This window comes from Falco biarmicus, chromosome 8 (genome assembly GCF_023638135.1).
Source record: "Falco biarmicus isolate bFalBia1 chromosome 8, bFalBia1.pri, whole genome shotgun sequence".
Taxonomy (NCBI): domain Eukaryota; kingdom Metazoa; phylum Chordata; class Aves; order Falconiformes; family Falconidae; genus Falco; species Falco biarmicus.
In genome coordinates, this window is record NC_079295.1 from 60,486,730 (window position 1) to 60,503,218 (window position 16,489).

Consider the following 16,489-nt stretch of genomic DNA (forward strand, 5'->3'; position numbering starts at 1 on the left):
AGCTGCTGCGTTGGTGTGCTGGCTCACTTCAAGGCAGGTAACTCCACTCCAGACTTCTTGTCCAAGATCATACTACACAGGCTACTCTTAACTTGCAACAAGTTCAAAACCCAAGACCATTCCTCAGTTTCTTACCACTTATTTCCAACTCTGCCCAGTGTGATTTCTTCCCGTTAGCTGCTTCCTCTGAGGACATAATTGTGTACATCCTCCGTGGATCAGGTGGATCGTACTTTTCCTTGGGCATTCCTGTTGAAACAAAAAGAAAATTAAGTGATTAAGGTATCATATACTGAGAATTCTTTAAAAGGTAATTTCTGTTTCAGTTAAATGTCACATTGGACATTTGCTCCAAATACTTTCTAAAACTTCAGATAAAGATAACCCGTGCTCATTTACAAACTTCACCAAGTGGGAAAGACTGCTATAAAAGAGAAGAACACAGATTCCTGATACTCCTGCAATGGAGGACGACATCCTAAGCCCCCACCCAATAACTTAACAAAATCTGTACACCATCATAAACATTGTGCCCTGCCACCTTTCATGAGTATGTCACCGTGTCCTTCAAAATCAATCCATTCTACTGCAGGTTCTATGTTCTTCAGCAATGAAACTTCAGAAAGTGATCACCATCACCACCACTGGATTCTCCCTCATATAAACTATAAAGAAAACATTTGCTAATAACTCTGACTATGTATCAGTCCTAGGTTTACTGCAATTCTTAACTTTTCACACAATTCAGCATCCAAGAAAAGAATTAACGGTTCACAAAGATCCGCAATTCTTTAAGCCTGCAAAAAGACAGCATTTACTCCAGCCCTCATCCTACTCTTTTCAATCTGAAAATATTGTACCCAAAGTAGACCTTTCTATCACTTTCTTCAGCCAGGTGTTTAACACTGAAACATAACTCCATTTCACTCTCTTTCACACCATTCCTGGTAAGTTTACGATAAATGTTTTTTCTTGTCTCTTTTTACCATACCCAATCATGGACTCTGAGAGAGAAATAGCAAAAATTCCTCTCCGAAAAAACCTCCTTCCTTTCAAAAACAACCTCCTTCCAGCTTTCCTGGACATCAACATACTCACAGTGTTTCACTGCAAGGGTGGGAGGGGAAGTAATTCCTGGCTCCATAATAAAGCCCTGTGCCATAACCCTCCCTGTACCATGAGCTAGCTCTCCTCTGTCCCAGGAGAAATACATCTGGGTTTTAGTCAGTTTAAGAGGAAAACCAGCTTATGTAGATTTTAAATAGATAAATAAATTTAAATTTTAAATTTATTTAAAACAAACACATACGTTTTAAATTTATTTTGAATAAATAAATGAATACTGTACTGACTTGCAAATTAGCTGTATTTTCAAGTTACATAGGACTTCCAATATAAACTGCATTTATCACAAATAAGAGCAATGTTTTTGCACTGCCCTACATATATATAAGAGCTTTTATAGCAAAGATTTCACTATCTTAAGCTATCACATCCAAATACATACAGAAAGGCACAAGCAACAAGCTATAGAACTATTTATATGAAATAAGAGAAATCAAAACAATGCTAGCTCAAATCACGTTTACAAACATATTATAAGCAACACCGCGCAATTATTAAGCAAAACACATTACAACAACCTTATAATACTAGCCAATAACACTCAGTACAGAAGATGCCGTGCTGGTGAATATCAAGAGCACACCTACCTACCAGGTCTTCTAAGACTTTCTAATTTTTTCATAACCCTGGACAAAGTGAATACATCAGAAAAATGTGTAATTATATAGAGAATGAACAAAGAATAACTGTTAATAAATTAGAGCATCAACCAAACATTATCTGTACACTGAATTTACTGAAAAATGTTTACTCCACCTGCTAAATAAACAACAGAAAACTCTAAAAAACTTTCAGCTAATTATGCACCTTGATTAAAACAAAGCTTTTAGAGCCCACAGGCTTACTTTAATACAACAGCTCTTTTACTAATTTACACTCCTCCCTCCTTTTCCCAATCCCACAACTGGTCAAAACCAGATATCTGCAATGAAAAGAAATTCCCCTTTAAAAAGTGAATTGTGGGTAAAAGGACGAGATTATAAATAGCAGCTGGGTGGAGCTCCTTGAAGAATGAAGGCACTTGAGCACCCAGGGTACTGGAATCACCAAGTGTAACACTTTCTTCTTCAAACTACGCTAATTAAAGGAGATAAGACTGGACTATAACCACCGGAAAGGTAAAAGCTTAACTTCTCCCTACAATTACCTATACAACTAGTACAATAATATATAGCAAAGTAATGTATAAAGCATCCCTTCTGAAATTGCTGTATATAATTATATAAGATCCATGCCATATGGGAATGCTCCAGTTTGTCAGGAAACATTTACCTTCCTTGGTCATTTGATGCTTTCTCCTCCTGCAGCTCCCTGAATTAATAAATATGTTCCAATTTTTCAAGAAATGAAGCAGGTATACTAGAGACAGAAATCTCATTCAGTACAGAAACACGAACGTTCCCCAGAGCACACTCAATCACATGCACTAATTAACAGCTTTGCTGGTACCAGCAGCATATCACTCCTCACTACCAAAAGAGGATGACATACTTTTCCAGTGGGTTTTTGTTAATGTGTGCTAAAACAATTATAGAGATTTAGGCATTTGAGGTTTTAACAGTGGATTCTGGTGACCCCATGTTCCCAGTCCATCCATGGCATTGCTCTCCCTCTCGTTAAAGTTCCTCCTCTTGGTGGTTTTCCCTCACTGCTGCATCTCACAGTGGATGATTCCCTGCTATTTAGGATTACCAGGAGGAAAAAACAAACAAACAAAAAACCCCACAAAAAAACCCAGCAGCAAATGCTCAGGAGCCTCCTGGCTCCTGGTGACCGGCAGCATCGCTGACATGGGCCACACCAGAACACCAAGGATACTTGTCACACCCAGTGTTAGCGCATTGTTATCCATCAGGTAGAGCTGGAGAGTTCTCAGGGTCTGCCAGCAAGGCTAAATTTGGGTCACATTTCACAGGGTATCATAAAACACAAGCACAATACCTTGAATTGCATTTCAAAACTTCACAGCATGGAGTAGTTCAAGAAAATCAGCCTCTTTCACAAATCACTCTCTCTCCTCCTCTCTCCACCTCTCCGAATCCAAAGCTAGAGCCTGCTGAGCTGCCACAGTCAAACGGAAATGCTGAGGTAAACGTCAGATTAAGAGATACAGTTTTGTCAGACTAAAGCCATTTTCAGTCAGACCCACAAAATGGAGTTGAACGACCTCAGAGCCACTGAGAACTGCAGCTTTAGACTATCGTGACAATAATTTTCAAAAGAGCTCACACCACACCTGTAGCTCTCAGTGGTGCGCGCAGTGGAAGCGCCACCGGACGCCAGACTGCCACCACAGGCAGCGAGTCAGTTCGTGAAGGAGAACACCTTTAAAATGTGACATGGATGCCCAGAACACACCCCTGACTATGTACCTTTAATGAAGAGGACGTTTAAATATGTTTGAATGCAAATGAAATGGTTTACTTTCTTGTACCAGGTTATTAAAATTGTTATTTAAATAGTTGTAACAACAGAAGAGCTTCAGCATTCAAGAGGAGCGTGGCTGGCCATTCCCAGCCCAGGTCACACAGTCCCAACACAGAATTAACACCCCCCTACCCCAAAGAAACTGAGCTAAGGGGGGCCGATGAGGTCCGCAGTGCCGAGGGTCCAACACAGGGAATTAGACAGATCTCGAGCCTTCAGCGCAGGCGCGGGTTTAAGCCCTTGTCTGCACAGAGGGCACTGAGGGAAAGGCAGCGGCCGGGGCGAAGACCCTTCAGGGAAAGGTGCAGGGCGAGGACGATGGGGGTCAGAAAGAGAAGAACACACCTGAAGGCTGTGAAGCCAAGGGAGGGCAACCTGTTAGAAGAGCTGACAAAGTCGGCTAAGACAGCAGGTGGCTGATGGAGCACAGGCCCTGGCTTCACTCAGGAGCACGCCACTGGAGACAGCGCCAGTGCTCGCAGGTTGAGGTGCGCCTGCCCCCGCTGCCGCTTGTCTCTCCACGTTAAAGCATCGAGTGTGGTCAGGCGACGAGCAGCCGGGCGAGGTGACGGGTTAGGGAATGCCCTGGATGAGACAGCACAGCTGCCGGCAGCAGGTGAGCGGGCGTGCTGGGCTCCGAGGCGCGCTCAGGGCTGCAGCACCGGCACCACTAAAGGCCTGTGCCCGGTGCCAGCGGCCTGGCAATGGCGACGCTGCCTGAAGGCCCAGCCTTTCGGCTGCACCGCTAGCTGCGTGAGACCGAAGAGTCCAGAGCCTTGCCTGACCAGACTTCTGAAATGGTAAGTCTCTTAGGCTATAGCATGTGTAAAGTGGAAGCTGGACTACGCGGCAGTTAATGCTCCAGATGACTGTGTAAACTACCAATAAATAATGCCTCTTGAACGGAGAAAAGATAGTCTGCCTTGAGTGACAGGGCAGGAAAGATGATGGTTTTTTTCCTGTCCTTCCCTTCTGCTGGTTTTATGAAATTGAAACACAGTGGGGAGAAGGCTTGAGACTAAGCAGTAAGTTAAAACAAAACCAAACGAGAAAATACCACAGCATTCTCTGTTTCCTGAAGTGCCTCCTATAATACCACAGATAAACTAACTCTGTTTCAAAACTAAATGTATTAGACAACTCCTGTAGGCCAAGTACCATCGATCCTTCTTTATGGTATTAGCTTTACTATAAATGCAGATATCAAGTTTGCCCCCAAAGCTCTCCTAGAAACACCAGCTTCTTCCATATCAAAATTGAAATTAGCAAAGAAAACTTAAATTCTAAAACTTTGTAGAAAACAATGAACAAGTGAGAGCAGCATGGGTTAGTGTTCAGACACAATTTTATCTGATCTAATCAACTACTCTGAAATAAATATTTCAACATTTACTAAGCAGCCCCTACAAATCCCATTTACAAATACACGAGTACCTTTAGAAATGTCTCAAGATCACTATGCATTACAACTCTGCTTCTGAAACCTCTTGACACATTCATGACTTGACTTCCCCACCCACCCCTCACTTGATATTACTTATCACTAATAACCTGATATAACCAGGAAATAGCCAGGAGGAGGAAGTAAACAATGCAGCACCACACCTGATCAAATGCAGAATTACCCAAACTTCTTACTTCAAGTAAAAACAGCGAATAAACTATACAAATCTAAATCTAACAAAGTCACAAGTAAGAAGATAAGTATATTTTCCACTTATTGATGCAGTACAGTATTACTTGCAAAATAAATTACTTTTACGGTGCTGAAAAGTAGCAGGATAGAAAGCAATCTACAGTACTTCCTATTAATTATAAGCCATTAAGTTGCTCAGAGATTCCATACGAAAATGACAGCACATATGCGATTCTTTCTTTCTCCAAACCCAAATACTGGAAGCTCATCCCACACCATTTATTTGTAACATTGTGCCTTTAACCATGAAGCTCTTTTCCAAGCAATCCAAAGCTTCCTTTGAAAATGGCTTCCAACAACTCCCCTGACGTGTTAAGTATTTTTTGAACTGACTGACATGTCTTGAATTCAAAGTTAATTTAGGATCCTCCTCACCCCCCGACACTAGCCACTTGCACCGTGGTTTTTCAATGCATGAAGCAGAACTAAGCTGGCCCTGCTGCAGTTCCTTCCTCCCCAGGACTGTGTATTTCCACTTCACTCTTGCATCAGCACTGACTTTTGTCTGATAACAAAAGGAGCTGGTGAAGAGAATTAAACTGCCCAAAAGCTAAGGGGGAGGAGGAAAAAAAAATATTTGTGTATTATAACTAGCTTCCTGTATTATTATTCCTGTATAGCACTAATGTATGTGGGGGCTTGCAGCACAGCTGTTTACAGGACTGAAATTAGGACAACAACATAATTGTCTTTCTGGCCACACCTACCCAAAATCTCTTCTCACGCAGCAGGAAGCAGAATCTTGCTTCCAACTACCCTCACCCATATATCAGTTAAATAGTAACACGGAACAAAGTCTGAAATCCTAACTGAAGGCAAAGTACACTGCTTTTTAGATAACTTAAAGTTGTAGCACTTCTAGCAATGTATAGGCTAATCAGAAATGTTAATCTGTATTTAAAGGGTTAATCTCTACCGTTGAGATTTATCCAAATGAACAGAAATTACTGCTTTAAATTCCAGACAGTGACCCTCTTCAAAGGGAACAGAAGCAGATCTAAAAAATAACTACTATGGAAAAAAAATTAAGGTAATTTCATAGTGTTGTATTTAATTTTTCACTACAAAAATTAAGATTTGCTCATTCCACTCAAAAGACCCACTACCATTCCTTTAAACAAGTGCTTGTCAAAAACGAATCAAGCTTGCTGCTTTCACTTCCAGTCACTGGTGGCCTTTTACTCAGCAAGTACCAAATTTCTACAGAAACCTAGTAACATTTCAGCTTGAAGTACAGGCAAATGAAGCAACAACCCTGTGTAAACAGGCACTGTCCCTGGCCGGGATGACACAGTGCAACATCTGTCTTCTCACAGAAAAGCAACAGCAGCTTGAACAGGCTTATGATAAAGGTCAGTCCCTACAGAATCCACGCACTTGAACTGATGAGTTGAGTCAATGACTGTATTTGTCCTCAGTCTATACCATACATGAACAACTAGATAGTCATCTTAATAATGAAAAAGGATGGAGAAAATATTCATAGGGAAGCCAACACGATAAGGAAGTAAGCAAGTACTTAACACATCCCAGATAAACCTCAAGTCTCACATGAAGTAAATTCCACGTACTTCAGCTAAACTCTTATTTAAGATTATTAGGGACCATCCCACCCTCCAGACATAAAACTTAAGCTAGAGAATTAAATGCTTTTTCTGTATGCCTAATGCTGTTTCTACAAAGCTTTCTTAATTTCACGTCAGTGTTATTTCTATCAATGTCTTATTTTACAAAAAGATCTTAACACACACCCTCAGTTTTCGATATCCCAACTACTAGCAGGTATACAACATAATATGGAAGAATACCTGCATCCTGCTACCAGATACAGTTTCTGGGTTTATTTTGCTACAATACATAACCATGCAAGTAGATAAACCAAAGTTCAGAAATGCAGGTGTAAGCCACTACCTAAAAGAACAATCTGAAAGAATGAAAGCATCCTCAAAATAGAGGATTCCATACTAAAGCACATCAGAACCAACATTACAAATATTCTGAAGCTGAATAAACAGAAATTTGAGGACTTGCCTATCTATTGAAATACCACTTACATTTAACTTTGTAGGAGTGAACAAGATTGCTCTACTGAAATATACAAACAACAGTGCTGCAAGAAAAACAGATTATTTTTTGTATTGTTTTTTCCTACTAGTATGCTACTTTTAGGTAAACATCATGTCTGTTGTGTAAACATCTATTATTTGTTGTCTAGGGCAAACACTCTCGGCATTTCATTTTTAAAAGGCTGTTCAAGTAATATTTTTTTTTGTACAGTAAGTATATAGCATTGAAAAAATAAGACTAGGAAAAATCCGACTGGGAAATTAGCTAAAGGGTAACACCTGAATTTTTCAGAGTACATGCTGTGAATTAAAAATTTCCTTTTACCTAGTCTGGCAACGGATGGCATGTAACAGCTGTGTGCACAGGTAGAACTGTAGCAGCACAGGGGAGCAGCACAAGAATGACTCCTCAAACACTCCGCACCCCAAGAAACTCAACTATAACGTGTTATAGTTACGTGGGAAAGTGTCAAGAACCCTTTAACCTAATTTATAGCTTAATGTTGGAATAATCTAAATTAAAAAAATAAAAATGCTGTTGAGTCAACACAAAGTCAATTGATTCATTCCAAGTGCTTTTTCATTTGGTAGGATCACATTTTAGTGGCTGTTAGCATATTAAGATTTAATGGCTTCATCAGCAAACTAATGCTTCTTCATCATATTTTGAGGACTTCTAAAACCAGAATTTTACACGACTGCCAATACAAAACCACAAGCTACCCTTCCATTTTTTCAGACTTAGATAATGCAGTGGGATGTGAACATGCATTACAACTATGTAATAATAAATACAAGATACTGATTAAGCCAATACACATTAGTTCATGTGAATATATCTGAAACATAACTAATCAGATGAGTTATTTAATTTTGCATATATAAGTTCTACTATGTGACAAATTCTTTAATATTCTTCAAAAAAATCTATAGAACACTAGAAGTTCTGTAAAACCTTTAATTTAGCCTAACTGACTAAAATGAGACATACCCCCCCCTGAAATTTAAGAAAAGCAAAACATCACAGTTCCCATCAGCTGGGCCAAAAATGTCAAAGGATGTATTTGCTGTTTTCAAATCAGGGAGACTTGATTAGAATATAGAGCTACACAGCACTCACTTGATCAGGCTTTAAATTTTGTTAAGTCAAAAAATCAGTCAATTCATATTTTTAAGAAGACCATATTATCAAGTCTTGACCTGCAGATATTTCAAATTTAATTAAGATTTCTTTGCTGTTCTTAAACACTTGTTTATAGAAATACAAAAGGGCTGGTTACAAGGTGTGTGGCAGGGCCATGTACCAAACCTCTACTTCTCCTCCTGCCCAACCTGCCACCCCTCCACTCCATTTGCAGTTACAATTTGCTACCCGATGAGCAACCTGCAGCCCAGTATTTTAATGGTGTAACCCCTTAAACCTTGGAAGCCATGAAAAAGTTATTTACCATTGTTTCACTAGTGTAAAGAAGCAATTTTCACTTCCATGTTCAGTTGCTATAAAGACCAGTTTGGTTTCAAGACAGAACTCTAAAATGGCCAGAATACCAAAGGTGTAATTCAGCACCGAGGTCCTTGACTGTTCCATCTTCTAGACAGACCTAGAAGATAATCTATTTTGTCTGACTCATGACAAACAACTCAAATTCCCACTCCCTACCCTGCACAACATCTAATGATCAGAAGTACTAGTCCAAGTGTTCTCAGTCTAGCATAGTCCAGATGATTAAAATAGTTCTTAATTATCAACAATTGTCTGTAATTATGCCTATAGTGAAAGGCTGCTGTATACAAAACAAACATTAAAACAAAACCAAATTGCAAGGCAAAGACCGACCTTTAACTGGTATCCCTAGAAACACTCTGGTTAGCTAATGAGTACTATACAACGTTCAGATTTTTTCATTTTCTATTTTAGTGTATTCTGAAATGCCAATACATTAAAAGATCAGTCAGGTTCACTAATTACTTTCAGAATTTATTTGCATTACATAAGTATATACTGTATGAATAACATGGAACCTAAAAGATCAACTTTAAAAGAAAGAGTTTTGCCATAAAACATTTAGCTTCAAGTTTAAAAAATGCAGACAGGCAGTTAAGACCAAGGCTTAAATACTTCACCTACAAATGTCTTCAGAAAGCTAATGAGAATGGTCTTACACTCCAAAACTTTAACACAATACCAATTCTCATTCCACTGGCTGTATTCAGACAATCACATTTGACAATTTAGTTATGATTCTTCATGATACATGAAGAAGAACATTAATCATTGTTTAGAGTAACTACTGCACAATTTCTTATCGTAGTCCAACTCTGTAAGCTATTCTAATACTGGCACATACACCACAATGTTCCTTACCACATTTTCCTTTACGCATCTGCAGAATACTTACCACGTTTCTGTTTTGTGGGTGAAAACATTAAGTCACTGCACAAAACATTATTCTCTTTCTTAGCCTTGCAATAGAACTGAGGAGTAAGAGATAACTTAGCTACTTTAAATGAAGTTTGGACATGAGCTCATTTTCAGCAGAGGTCTGAATGAGAGCTTGAGAAGAGATGTCAGTATCTAAATCCAAAAATCCTTGCCCTCCTAAAAAACAATTTCTAGATATTTAAAAGCTTGTTAATATTAGAGTTGCTAAACTAACTGAAGTTCAGGGTATTACAGAATTTCTTCATGCAGCTCATGCTCTAGCCATTTAGCCACTTCCTGATAGAAGCAACCAGACTATTCATAGATTGTTTTTACTTCAAATTAAACCAACAAGCCTGAGAATGTTGTTTCACAACCATGCTCTTGCACAGCAAAGCCAACTCAAGATTTCTTTCCTGTCCCCGTGTTCCACTTCATCGCCTCTCTCTGTTGTGTTGATGCAGCTGTTTGTGAGACAACACTCAAAACCAACAACACCCAGCTAAGAAAGTGGGGTTTATTGTTGGTGGCTTAAAAACAATAAATTAAAAAAAAAAATCACCACTCCAGCCACATCACGGCTTGGTTTTCAGCATTAGTTCCAAAACCAGTTGTATTGACGTAGATTATGGGAAGTTAATGAGCAACCAAAGCAGCAGCTTTCCAAGTTGTGCCAGTGGAGGAAAGTCCTGGCATACTGTACCAGAAGAAACCACAGAGTGATCTAGCCCATTGCTCCCTACACAGAAAGCAACTATGCCATAACTAACAATTACTATATGATCAGTTCTCAGATCTCCAGAGGTGGATCTTTCATGATGTTCCTCAGCAAACCAAGGATTCCTTCCTAGTTTTAATTATTCTTCACAGAGATCACTTGTTTCTAAAAACCTCTTGTTCCTGAAAGTACTATTTACAGGTGAGTTGCAATTAAGGCAACACTAAAACTCCTCTATCTTACTTCACAGAACCTTTGCTGTGTCACAAAGCTCTTCTGTTGGGTGGACAATTAAAAGAACATTAAAAAGCATTTATGATCAGAGTTTGGCATAAAACAGCTTAATATTTTTTATTATTTAGCCGTTCCAATGCCATCTCCTTGTTCTGACTGGTGATAAAACATGAGCCAGTGCACGCCCAGACCTAGTAGCGCTTTACATTACTCTCAAGCCTGTCTTTGTAGGTGTCAGTTCAATGTGGGTTTTGTTTCAAAAAGGATCTGTCTCTGAAGCACAGCTGGTGCTTAATGTTTTTTTTCTGATTCCTGACTCTGCAAACTGATCTATACAGAGATACTTTTGTGGAACACCATTTAGTTCAGGTCACCTTGCAGGATCCACACCTCACTCTTCAATATAATCCAATAGGTCAAGCAGTAAAACTGCACGGATTATTTGTAACATGCAGTATACTAAATTACGGTATACTTTATGGTCTTTTAACCTACTGCAAGATGCTGTACCCTAATGACATAAGCTATCAGTCACATGGCTTCAGTGTGTTCTAGAAATCCCCTGTCTTCAAACTGAAACTATGCTATTGCCTTGCTGAGGAAAGGGGGAAGCTCAAAGAGCTGAAGGAGGCTTTGGAGATACTGGTATTATAAAATGGTGTAGAAACTTTAGGATGGTCTTCAGGGAGGAAGCCGCTGCATTTGCAGAATAAAGGTTGCATATAAGGCACATGAACTTAGACACACAAGACAGCCATCAAAATGTCCAGGCTGGGATCACAACATCCAGATGGCAACCTCCACAGCATACCTAACAGCTTTCCCAGTCTCAAAAAGAACTAAAAAAATCAATCTCTTCCTGCAGAACTCCATTATAGCATAAATCAGAATACTAACAGCAAGTATTTTAGTTCTAAAGTAAACAACTATGTATATATTTTCTGCTTCTAGGCCCTCCTTGATTCTTTCACTTAAAAAAAAGCCCTCTGAGGCATTAACAAAAGGATTCATGTTGCAGTCTTACAAAAGAAAAAATTGAGTTGTTGCCAAATTTATTTTTTTTTAAATAAACACCATCTTGGAAGTGTAATTAGCAGCTCAAAAGTACATGTTAAGCATTTAAACAGCTTTTTCTATGGGACCTGCCAAAGCATTTGTAAACTCTTCAGGACTTCAACTGCAGAAATTGCTCAATGCAGAAATTGCGAGTGCAGGTCCCCAAGCTTATGCCAAGCTTCCCTGTTGAGTGGACTTCTACAACCCAATTTAAATGCAGAAACGTGAATTATATTACTTAATACAATGCTAATAATCTTGCAGGATATAGTACAATAATGGCACTTCCAAATGTGAAGCACCAACACTGAAGAAGGAATACAAAACAGATGAAAACCTGCAGTGACTCAGTTTGAGCAATTTGTGTATAACGCTTTCAAAATTACACCATGAAGAAGTCTAAATTTAGACTGAATTCAGTAATGTCAGTAAAGTATTTTGACACTGAAAGTAGTGTAAAATCTCAACATACGGATTAAAAAAAAGCTAGATAAGTTGTATGCAACAGGGCAAGCGTCACCCTCTGTCTCATGCAACTAGGACTAAAATCTAGAGGTAGGGTCTGTTGAAATTATTCTCATGGGGTTTTAAGGTCAGTGGTAGTTTTTTTCAAGCTCATCATACACAATTGTAACCTCTGAATACTACATATTTCTCCTAGCAAAAAAAAAAACCCACCAAAATGCTATGGAAGAAGTGACAATTCCTGTATATTCCTTCAATCCTGAAAGGCATCTTCATTCATAAAGATACCATCTGTGTACAATCTTCACTTAATGCGGTGCTATTTGGGCCAGGGTACATATGTAATGGTATATACACATACACACATGTACAGCCAAACTTACGTGACAAAAAATGAAAGTAATTTAAAACTCAACAGACTGTTAGCAAACAGAACAGACGCCTCTGCAGCAAGGACCGCCTGCTGTAACAGGCGCTGCACAACTGGAAGAAGGAATTCTGGTTCACTGCCTGGCCTCCTAGGCACGGTGATAATCCAAATCCGACGACACACTGCACTACAAACAAAAATACCTAGCTTTTTGGTGATAGATTAACAGGACCAATTTTATTTACACTGCCGTGCTTTTAAAAACAGATGGTTATGTTCATCTGTTGGGAAAGGATTTTGAGTTTTCTCAATCCTGGGAGCACTTGACCCCATTTTAAAGAGTGGTTTCCATCAAGAACATTGCACTGGCTTAGAAGAATGTCTTCCTCTATCTAGCCATGCCTGATGTTTAATGATTTTTACCTTGAAAGGCACCATGCTCATTCAGTTTGTGACCCTTCATAACACGCTTTCAAGTCTTCGTATATAAAATATCAGAAGTATTTACCTGCCCATGCAGTATTACAGGCTCATCTATCTTTATATTTCAGTTCTTCCTCTAAAATTCAAGCAAAGTAAACAGCCTGAACACATCAAGACTGTATTCAGAGTTCAACTTCAAAATGCAAACAGAAAAGAGATGCATGGTAGTATCCTTTTTATAAATGGACTGATCCAAGCGATTCAGGTGAAAAGTGCACTAAGAGTTAATCCAAACGCGAAGGGTTCCATTTCAGTAATAGCATGAATAAACCCCCACAGAAGGCTTCATAGCTAGCAGCAAACTCCAGAGTCCAGACGAACCAGCAGGAAGAACAGAGGGCGGATAATCCTGTAAAATTACCCCAGTGGAAATGCTGATAAATTCCCAATTACGAGACCTGCTTTAGAATGAAAAAAAAAAATGCAAGATACAATACAATTACCAGTCAACACTTGCACATCTCTGTATTTAAGCCAGACAAATACCACGGGTATTTCCTAATCCCTCAAATTTTGAATTAGTTACCCATTGTGGCGAAATCTAGATTAGGAAAATAAGCCCCAGAAATCAAATGAAAAACCAGAAGACCTGTAGCTCTAAGTTACAAGGCAAATAGTCACCTGTAAAGTTGGTTTTTTTTCAGTAATACAATTTTCCATTGCAGTTGTGAAAACACAGATATCAGTATTTAGAAAAAAAAAATAACCACAAGAAAACCTGTTTTATTGTACTTGTTCTGATTATATTTCTGATGTTACACAAGGCAAAGTAGGTCTCATAAGGATTTTTAATGTTTGGGGTAAACTGCTGGTAAAATAAGTGTTTGCAATATACATACGTGAAGACAGGTGTGTACATACCTACTTCTTTAAGACCTGACCCTAGGCTTGAAATAAAATTCCGTAAAACTTGACAGGAGAAAAGCTGCCCCGCAAGCACCCCGGCAGATCCCGGGAGCCCGGAGGCTCGGACCCGGCCCACCCCCACCCGAGGGGTTCGCACTGCGGGCCTTTCGCCCCCTGTACACCTGCCCGAGCCCAACAAACGCCACAAAATACACCCCGTCCCCATGAGCTCTGCTGCGGAGTCACCGCCGCTCGGGCGGGCGGCCACCCCGGGCCCGGCTGCGGGGGGCTGCGGTGCCACCGCCCGCCGCCGCTCCCCTCTGTTTATCCCTGCATGCGTCCGTCCCGCGGCCTCACGTGCCGGAGCGCGGCCCGCCTCCCGCGCTTCCCCATTGGCTGCCGGGGCTGGCAGTCACGGCCCACGCCTGCCTCGCCGTTTCCCTCCGCCGGAACGAGCGAGGGCCGCTCCGCGCTCCGGTGCCAGCGAGGCCGCGGCCGCCGCTGCCGGCGGGGCGGGCGGCTCCTTCCGGAGCAGCAGCGGCGCTGCGCTGACAGGCAGCGCTGCCGGCCCGCCGTGGGGCGCAGCGGGCGCCGGGGAGCCAGCGGCGCGGGGAAGCCGTGCGCGGAGGGTGGACGGGCCATTACCAGATTGATGTCATTTCCCTCTGCCTTTGTTTAATTATTTTAAACTCAATTGCACAGCGAGAAAAAAAAAAAAACATGGAAAAAAAACCAACCAAAAAAAAAACTTCAGGCTTCCAGATGCCATTATACTAATTTCTCTTAATTGCCTTCCCGATGCAAATGAAGCCGGGCTCCCTGCGAGGCGCCGCCCGGCCCGGCTCCCTCCCGCACACCGGGCGGGCGCCCGCTGCCCCCCGGCCGGGCAAGTTCCCCACGGCGGAGCCGCCGCTCCCCGCCCGAGCGCGGCCGTTCCCCGCCCGCCGCCCCGGGGCGCGCTGCCCCCCCTCCCCCCCGGCCGGCCCCGCAGCACCAACCGCCCGGGGCCCTGGCTCCCCCCGGCGCCACCGCTCCCCCGGTAGCCCGCTCCCCCCCAGGGGGGCCTCGCCCCCCCCGTGACACCCCCAACCGACACGACGCGGGGAGCCCCCCCGCCAAACTCCAAGGCTTCGCCCCCCCCGGCCGTAATAACGGCGCTCCCCTCCCCCCGCAGTGCCGCCCCCCCCGCCGGGTCCTGCCCCCCCGGGCGAGAGCCCCCCCTCCAGGCGAGGCGCCGCGGCCGCCCCCCGCGACGGGGCCGCCCCTACCTGTGGCTGCAGCATCCCCGTCCCCCCGCCGCCCTCGCTCCGCCGCCTGCCTGGCTCTTTGTTTCCTGCCGCGGGCCGGACGGGAGAGCAGCTCCCCCCCGCCTCCTCCTCACACTCATTGAAAGCAAACAAGCATCATGGCGGCGCTGGCGGCAGCGGCTGCGGGCGGGCCGGCCCTCCTCCTCCTCCTCCTCCTCCTCCTCCTCCTCCTCCCTCCTCCTCGCCCTCCGCCCCGCCTGCCCAGGCCGCCCGCGCTCCGCGCAGGCTCCGCGGCCGCGGAGGGGAACGCGGGGCGGGGGGGACGGGGGACACTGGAGGCTGGGGCGAACCCGGGGGCACCCGCTGGGGGGGCAGCGCCGGGGCCGGGGGGCGAGGAGGGGAGGGGGCGGCGGAAAAGTGGATGAAAGTACCGTGTGGGCCGGGGCGTGATGCGGGGAGCGGGCGCAGGGGTGCTCGGGGGCGGGGGGCGGCAGCCGCCGGGGGCCAGCTGCTTGTCCTAAAAAAACCAACTGAAACTCCCGGGAAGGTCCCAGTCAGGGCTCGCAGCGGGTGTGCGCAGGCAAAATGTGGGTGCTGTGCTGGAGGCTTCTGGGGAAGGAGGATCTGTTCCCTGTTCCGTGTCCCGTGTCTTTTAATAGCAACGTTGCACCTGAGAGCCTTTGCTGTGACATGTACACGAGCAGTGTGTGCCGGGAGATGGCCACCAGCACTGCCATCAGCACCGGGAGATGGCCACCAGAACCGCCATCAGCACTGGCAGGTGGCCACCAGACCTCCATCAGCACCTCCATGAAACTCGGGTTACCGCTCGCCTCGCTTTTTCACTGGACCCATTAGTGGCTGCGAACCAAAATATTTGGAAAAATAAAGGACATTCTTGTTGAAAGTGCTGTTATTGCTGCCCCTGTGCAAGATGAGAGGTGCTAGGTGAAGTGATGGTGGGAAGTCGTAAATAACAACGTCCAAATGAAGGATTTCTTCTGGTTTTCAGAGAGTTAAAGTGTTCAAGTATTGGTGATGTATGCACGACCTCATCAAAAGGAATAGTAAAGAAAAAGACATCACCCCAGATACACAACCCCATTCCTGGCCTGGGAAAGCTAAATACGAACTGAAGCCCTGTCTGTTTAGGTATAACTGGATATGTAGCTGGAAATAAACAGCCCTCATGCTGTTGTGCACCACGGTGTTCTCTTTTAACGTAATTTAAAGGAGGATGATACTTGGCCATGCTTCTGAGGAGCACCACCACCAACCATCGAGAGCAGGGCTTTGAAAAAGATGACCCTGGCACGCGGCGTGCCAAGCTGGAT

The 16,489-nt window shown here is 43.2% G+C and overlaps 1 protein-coding gene across 4 annotated transcripts in view; it reads right to left on the reverse strand.

Annotated features, from left to right (window-relative positions):
* Window positions 1–15,334, reverse strand: part of CNOT6 (CCR4-NOT transcription complex subunit 6) — a 35,454-nt gene extending 20,120 nt beyond the window's left edge. For 2 of the 4 annotated variants that reach the window (XM_056348889.1, XM_056348886.1), the window contains exons 1-2: window positions 15,177–15,334; window positions 136–249 (exon numbers count right to left, since the gene is read on the reverse strand). In XM_056348889.1, the coding sequence (XP_056204864.1) occupies window positions 136–247 (112 nt within the window). In that variant the 5' untranslated portion in view covers window positions 248–249; window positions 15,177–15,334. Of the gene's footprint in view, window positions 1–135; window positions 250–13,087; window positions 13,473–15,176 lie in introns of those variants that run through there. The other 2 variants (XM_056348888.1, XM_056348887.1) reach the window with 2 other exon arrangements.
* Window positions 15,335–16,489: the final 1,155 nt, after the last annotated feature.